Source organism: Centroberyx affinis, unplaced genomic scaffold (genome assembly GCF_046629955.1).
Source record: "Centroberyx affinis isolate AG114_WGS23_722 - 3 ecotype Tasmania unplaced genomic scaffold, CSIRO-AGI_Caff_v1 ptg003132l_1, whole genome shotgun sequence".
Lineage (NCBI taxonomy): Eukaryota > Metazoa > Chordata > Actinopteri > Beryciformes > Berycidae > Centroberyx > Centroberyx affinis.
The window spans coordinates 224623-232789 of NW_027281193.1; the positions used below are offsets into that span (position 1 = coordinate 224623).

Below are 8167 nucleotides of genomic sequence, written 5' to 3' on the forward strand. Positions count from 1 at the left end.
GAAACTTGTCAGTGAACCCAGTGTGACCCTGCCAGCTGAGAGATATTACTCTACTTCCATATTAGCCAACAGTCATTGTAAAACACTCCATTTGGTCTACACCCATTTGCCTTCGGGGCCATATTAATGATAATTACGAGGCTCTTAGCATACTAGTTAATATTCCTCATAAAATCCATGTCATCATATAAAAAGCAAAGACGGAATCTGCTAAACCAGGCGATAAAAAGACGGGAGAAAAAGTAGAAGAAAAAAAATGCAGCCCCCCGAAAATCGTGAGAATGGGACTTTATTTAAAATTCATGTTACAAGCGGCGATAGCTGAATCAAATCGATGAGTGCTCGAAAAAAAACAACAACATAACAATAATTTCCATTCTTATCTCCCCAAAACATGGCGCCTCGCCTTACACACAAAAAATGAAGAGAAAGGGGGAAAGGAGGGAGGGAGAAAGAGGGAGAATGAAAGACAGAGAAAGAGAGGGGGGGTGATAACAGCTTCAATAAATCATCCGGGCCAGTCGCCGCTCCCCGGGGATGTGGGATGGATTAAATTAAGCACTCCCTCTACCCCTGTGTCTATCCATCCTTCCACAACCCTCCCTCCCTCCCTCTCTCTCTCTCTCTCTCTCTCTCTCTCTCTTTCACTGCGCCGTATAAATGCCAACAGCTGATCGCGAGACGGCACACTCACGGGAACACCTCGCAGAAGCTGCAGCACGAGAAAGAGAGAGAGAGAGGGAAGAGAGAGAGAGAGACAGAGAGGGATACAGAAAGAGAGAGAGAGATCCTGTTGATCGATTCGGCCACGGGGAATATTATTGTGGTTTACTACTGACGCGAGTAGTCGTTATTAACAGGAATTAAGGACTGTGTCTCGCGGCACTGCTGATAAGCAAGGAAGGACAAGGTGTCTGACATTTTTTAAAAGCTTCCCAAATACATCCTTTCTTTTCCACTGTCTTTCTTCGCATCCCTCCCTCGTCTTCCTCTTCCTCCTCCTCCTCTTCTTCTGCTTCTTCTTCTGAGAAAGAGGCCAAGATCTGCCGCGCGCGCTGCGGGGTGCCTTCCTCCGCCTTTTTACTGCACGAGCCTCTGTCCCCGGTCTGCCGTCTGCCCGCTAGCAGAGAGAGAGAGAGCGCGCGAGGGACCCCCGCAGGGAGCTGTCCGGTGCTGAAGTTGCATTTCTCTCTCTGCACGAGGACTACGCCGAGAAGAGAAATCTAACAGACTCGGGTCGGTTGAACATCAACTGATTTTAACGGATTAACTCACAACTCGCTCTTCCTTCACCCTGAAGCCTCCTGAAGAAACAGACAATCTTCCCCACTTGGCTTTCTTGGTGTGTAACGGACGAATTACCACGCTGGCCAGGCCGTCGGCATTTGGAGGTGTTTGTGAGTGTGTGTCGGTGTGTTTGTGAGTGTGTGTGTGTGTGTGTGTGTGTGTGTGTGTGCGTGTGTGAGTGAGTGTGTGAGTGTGTGTGTGTGTGTGTCACGGGGCAGTAACAGTTGCAGCACCATGCCAAGGTCTTTCCTGGTGAAGAAGGTAAAACTCGATGATTTCTCCACCGGGGCGGATCTGGAAAATGCCTACCGGCCCAGGACAGACCTCAGCCTGCGGCTCCACGACAAAGGTAGGCTGCCTGCAAGAAGCCTGTTGACCAGGACCGCTAATGACCCGTTAACAGGAGTCCTAAACTACATGTTCAGCTCAACAGCGGGCGATTTGACCAAATCTAAACAAGGCGGATGACAGGCAGGTTGCCTAAAAATGTTGCCCCCCCCCCCCCCCCCAAGTTTCCACATCTTTGGTAGTGGATGTACTGTTTTGTCCTAACAAGAGGGATTCCCTTTACTGTACCTTTCCCCTCAAATCGGCCCCTGGGGTTGACACATCGGTGCAGCCTAACGACAAATAACTCTAGTATTCCTTATAGTGTGTCTGTAGTAGCTAATCAATAGTGATCTTGGTACTTAATTTTAAGCTATATAGTATTGTATCTCCTATGGTATTACTATAATATTCTTATAATACCTCTATTTCAGGAGGGATATATTATACAGTTTGCTGATATGTTTGTATAGTATCCTTCTAAAACTTATTAGAGGATTATTATATTTCTGGTAGTTGAGTAGCGAGTAGGAGGGGAGGTAGGCTAGATATAATGTAACTCTACTATCCACAGTGACTACAGAACAAAGATAGAGAGGCTCATGGGTACTAAATGCTTTATAGCCAGTGACAGTGCATTACAAAATATTAAAATAGTCCTACATAGCTGCAACAAATTGGTGCAGATTAGTGCAGATTTTAAGAATAAACCTAATGGGCCTATAGGTAAACTCTTGAGGTAATGGGCCTATAGGTAAACGCGCGCGCACACACACACACACACACACACACACACACACACACTACAGAAAACCTCCTTCTACCACTTAAACTGCCAATCTCAGTGAACAATACACTTTGTTCCTGTGAGTATTACCACAACACCACTCCAACACTTCAATTACCTGGAGGAGTCTAAACCACACTTGATTTGACCTGGGAGGCTGCAGGACTTCGGTTACACAGCCACTAAAACGGAAAGGTCACTTGAGAAATCAGCTAAATCATGCGCGTCGCATGTTTAATCGATTTTCGATCATATAGTCAGCAGGGATTTTTCCCCCTCCAGCCAAGCTAAGGTTAAATGAGATAAAAACAGGACAATGGTGATATCTGTCTAGAAAGACCTCGTGGTTTTGGGGAACGACTGAAGGTAAAGTGACAATGGTTCCTTATTTGCCCTTGTCCCGTGTTTATGTGGACATGCTTTTGCTTAGTCAGGCATGTTTGTGCGTGGGTCGTTAGATGTTTAGGCTACTGCAAGAAAGCCACATTCCTGTAAGTCAGAGGTTACACGACTGGGCAAGAGATTTTATGGAGCACTCAATTGTGAGCTTGTTATAAAAAATGCTGACAATGTTGCTTCACAAATAACCTATGCGTCCTGTTAGTGCTATATCATATCACTCCCCTGTTGAAAATAATGTCCACTAACCGTATTTACATGTATCCTATAGGTGCAGTGCAATATAACTAGGATTTGGTTGTCCTTTAATTAAGTAACAGTACTCTATGCCAGCGTCATGGTTTACTTATAAATTACCTAAGTGGGCCAAAACACACATACATAATTAACCCAATCACTAACACTACAGCCTATCGTTTTATTCTGCTTGGGGATTTTGTCTTTGCCAAGTGTGCCTGTCCGTTTTTGCAGTGTTGGCAGATTTCTGCACGATGATGTCTCGCCCAGACATAAGGTCTGTTGATAGCTGTCGATACATTCCTTCACACTTGTGCCTAAAAATAGCCATAATATCCTGTCACACAAAAAGACACACGAGGATCAGAATCCACTTTCTTCAACAAGCGTGTCTCCACTTTTGCTACGTTTGCATCTAAATTTACATGGATGGAGCCATGGATGACTTGGCATAACTGTTGAATATAAGTTATGTTGTTGTATTTAAAAAGAGGCATTCTTATTGAGGCTAACAATTTGCGCCTAAAGGGCTCGTTGCTTTGGACTTGTGGCATAACTGTTGAACATCAGTTATATTTTATAAGCTTTATCTGCGCTTTTAGAGGCGTATGCCGGCGAACTCCTGCATTTTTAAAAGCGACATGTGATTCAATATTCTGTCCTATATGCTGCTCTGTAGCAGTGAACTTCCCCACACCCTACAAGCGTGTGCGTCACGTTTTGCACGAAAAAACAGAGATGCCTTTGCCATGTAAATGAAGCCACTGCATCGCTTCCACCCCAATGTCATTGACACGTTGTTACACATCACCGTGCGTATTCCGTGCGCCTCTTGTCTGCGTTCCTCCCCTCGTAATGAATAGTCTGCTGGTTGTGTATTTATAATGCCGAGGTTAACAAGCCCTGCTCGGCTTGACACGCGATATGCCACCTCAGCAGCGTGATGCAAACACGCTGCCTGTCCTGCCCGCCTTTGTTTCCATCTCTGACATTTGATGGTAACAACCTAATGCGGCTCCTACATACAGTTTTACCCACAATGCGAACAGCACAGCACGTTAGGAACAAGTTTCTGGCTGAATGAACCGGCGTTTGGAATAATTTATCTCCCACCCGTGTTCTGTGCGTTGCGTGTGATGGCACTGTGTATTCAGATGGGACGCGGTAGCAGATATAGAAGTAGCTGTTACCGCAGATAGTCAGATATGTAGTGTCACAGGGAGCATGTTGCTTCTGCTTCTCCACTCTTAAATCCCCCCGGAGACTGGATGAATAATAATAGGAACTCCTTAAAGGAGAATACCACTGAATTTGAGCCAAAGCTACAGGTCCAGACTACTTTAAATACAATGAATCAATTATGGATACGTGTTTTATTAAATATATATATAATATTCAACATAATTTAATATTAATATTGAATATTATTGAATTGAATATTAAAAGGATGTCATATCTAAGGATGTCATATCTAATTTATCACAAAATAAATGAGACTGATTACTCCACCGTGATCAAATCAATTGCAGTTTCTGTTTACATTATGAATTTATTGAACTGACAATGAATCGACCTTAGCGGTGGGTACAGTTTAAGACATATTGCTCCAATATCCCAGGATATGTAGAGTTCAGTCTGTATTAATTAATGAACACTACGGATATTACCACCTACTCTCTTAAAAACGATGTGTCATTTTAACACATCTGTGCGTCTTATTTGGGACTGCATCCATCTGTCTTTCTCTGTCTTACTGCTATTAACACAAGATGTGTTAATAGCAGCATATGCTGTGTTAAAATGTGTTGTCGTTAACATATGTTGTGTTGAAAAGTAACACAAATGTGTGCTGTCGCGAAGAAGACACACAGATGTGTTAAAAATGACACATCCTTTTATAACCACACACAAGGGAAAACAGTTTGTCCAAACCCCCTAATCTATGCTGTCACACTGTGTGCAGCTTCAAAGGCAATGGGTTACAAAGCTTGTGTGTGTGTGTGTGTGTATGTGTGTGTAGAGAGACAGCATATACAGTATGTTGTATTAGGCTTTTTAATGACTTCCAATGGTGTCTTTCCCTTGCATAGATAAACAAAACAAACAGTAACCAGGGAAGAACCTGTTATTTTTTCGACTGACGATATATCTAAAGATCTGTTTTGGTATTTTTGTTTTCCTGTCATGATGTTAGCTATGTTGACTTTTACATATTTACATATTTATATCTCCCTTGTTGGCACATGGTAAAATGGTAAGAAATATCATTTTTTGCAATATTTGCATGCATTAAGAGAGAGTGGAAGCATCGCCTGTGAGTTAGCTACAGCCCACAGTTATCCAAACTGCTTGTGTGTATCTATATTGCCTCAGAATGGGTTTCAGTAGCTTTATTTTTGCCCATAAGGCTTGCTGTGTGAGTCTTTAACCCCCTGCTCAGTGAAAAACCCACCATACTGGCAACTGCACTGCCTAAGCCTCTGTAGCAGCCAGGCAAAACCCTGTCATTGTGCTGAAATGCCACAGTCCTGCACTGCACAGGATCTGTCCGTGGTGCTGATGCTCACTTTCACATGCTAAATCAGCGCGCTCAAAGCCAGGGTCAGCCCACTTGCATTTTATCCTTCACAGAGGAAGTATTTTCACTGCAACCTTTGGGGTTGAGAGAAACCTGGCCAAGATAGACCTTCTTTGACACTCCACCACTGGTCACAGGTGTGAGAGACCCAGCTGTTCGGTGTTACAATGTGCCAATTCAGTTCTGCTTCACAACATCTGAGAAAAAAGAACAGGTTGTAGTGGCTGCTGCAGTACTAATGAAGGGTAGATCCCATGCCTCCCGCTGTACCACTTATGCAGGGTAAATGCAGGGAAATGGACTTCTGCCATGGTTGCTACTGTAGTAATGCAGTAGATACAGGATGAGGGACTTCGACCATGACTACTGCTGTATTCTGTGTCCTTTTGCACCTGACAGGTAGCAGCTAGCTAAAGTTTGTATTAGTATGTGGGGAGTGAGAAAAGGGCCACAATGCCCAGCACGTCTCAAAATGTCATGATGTCTTTATTTAAAGGACACTGTGTATACCCACAGATGATCTTGCGGTTAATATCTCCTGGCTCTGGAACTGCATGTCCCCTTGCTGGCCTGGGATCAAATCCTACAGGAGCCCTCTGTTTCACCTACTACGCAGCCCTCTTTGCTTTTTTGCTGTTTCAATAAAAAAGGAAAATACTTCTGGAGTGGCTTCTGACAGCGGCATCATGCAAACAATGCTGTCTGTCATGTTGGCCTTTGCGTCCATCCAGAGCACTTGGTAATAACAGCTTAATGTCGTTTCTACATACATCATAACATGTTAGGAACAAGTTACTGGGTGAATGAACCAGCTGTTTGGAATAATTTATATTGCACCCATGTTCTCTGTGTTGTGTGTTGTGGAAAATGTATTCAAGTGGGATGTAGAAACAGAGGTTACACTGGTGTATATTATATCACTAATGCCGTAATGCTCATTTGTTCTTTGAATCGTACTATATGACTATATCATAGTCCCTTTCCATCATTCTAAACTACATACAGCTAAATACAATACAATACAAATACTATAAGTGTTTTGCTTAGTTTGCAGTGTTTTATACCACCCACATAGTTCAGGGCCTATGTAGTTATCTAATTCCCTCAATCTAAATGTCATACTCTGTCCTGTGTCGCCCCTACACTGAAGCCCTATAATTACTCTCTCTCTTTGAAGAAAGAAATCCTTGAGAAAAGTGGACGATCCACCTGTGCTAAAACACTCAGTTCTCCTCTGTTCTTCCGCTCCAGCTGGCTACATCAGTCTAATGCTGGTAATCTAAACTACATAGGTCACATAAGTAATCTGTTGTGTTGTCTCTCACCTTCTCAGATCAATCAGTCAGCAATCAGTCAATCAATAATCAACCAACCACTGACCATTGATCATTTTACTGTATGATAGTTATACTCTTTCTAAATGCCCTTGCATTCTTTACCATCCAGTTAAATCAAGGCTTAATCAGGGACAATATAGTGTTTTAGTCTATTTCTGCATCCTTCTAACATCCAATCCATTGTTCGATGTAAATGTACTTTAGTATATTGCTGTAACCACATATTTCAGTGTTCAGTAGCCTAACACTGTTGTGTTTTTTCCCTACAGCTGGTTACATCAGTGACTACATCAGCCCAAGTGTGTACGATGGCGAGAGTGACAGCGGGATCAAGATACCCTCCCCCGACCCCCTCTACGATGGTCTCCATAGCGACTACGGGGCACCTGACTCTGAGTCCCCCGACAGCCCCGGGTCGGAAATCACTGACGGTTACATCAACGGAGACGCTGCGGTGAGCGAGGGTTACACAGTTGATGCCTTCTTCATCACTGACGGACGCTCCAGGAGGAAAGCCCTCGGCAGCCCCAGGACCATCCAGAGGCATACCTGCAACGAGTGCGGCAAAACCTATGCCACGTCTTCCAATCTGAGCCGGCACAAACAGACACACCGCTCGCTGGACAGCAAGATGGCGAAGAAATGTCCGACCTGCGGGAAGGTGTACGTGTCCATGCCCGCCATGGCCATGCACCTGCTCACTCACGACCTCAAGCACAAGTGCGATGTGTGCGGGAAAGCGTTCAGCCGGCCGTGGCTTTTACAGGGCCACATGCGCTCCCACACGGGCGAGAAGCCATTCGGGTGCGCCCACTGCGGGAAGGCCTTCGCAGACCGCTCGAACCTGCGCGCTCACATGCAGACCCACTCGGCCTTCAAGCACTTCAAGTGTAAACGCTGCAACAAGACCTTCGCGCTCAAGAGTTACCTGAACAAGCACTACGAGTCTGCCTGCTTCAAAGGCCCCTTCTCCCCCCTTGGCCCCCTAGATGCATGACCCCCTGCATAGATTAACATTAAACAACAGATGAAACTGCAGACATAGATTACCATTATCCTTACAGACTGAACTGTAGACACGAACAATCTATTTTTGGTCAAACTATGACCTTACTCTCCCTCTTACCCTCTCTCACTTTCCCCCCACCTCGCTTTCCCTTGGAGCCTATTCATGACGATGAAGACGATGAAGATAGCACAATTTTTCTCCTTGAG

At 44.5% G+C, this 8167-nt stretch overlaps 1 protein-coding gene across 1 annotated transcript; it reads left to right on the top strand.

Annotated features, from left to right (window-relative positions):
- The first annotated feature begins 1521 nt into the window (after positions 1 to 1521).
- On the top strand, positions 1522 to 7949 carry LOC139659532 (transcriptional repressor scratch 1-like). Its single transcript, XM_071537838.1, has 2 exons — positions 1522 to 1636; positions 7222 to 7949. Exons 1-2 carry the CDS (start codon positions 1522 to 1524, stop codon positions 7947 to 7949), a joined length of 843 nt encoding a protein of 280 aa, XP_071393939.1.
- Positions 7950 to 8167: the final 218 nt, after the last annotated feature.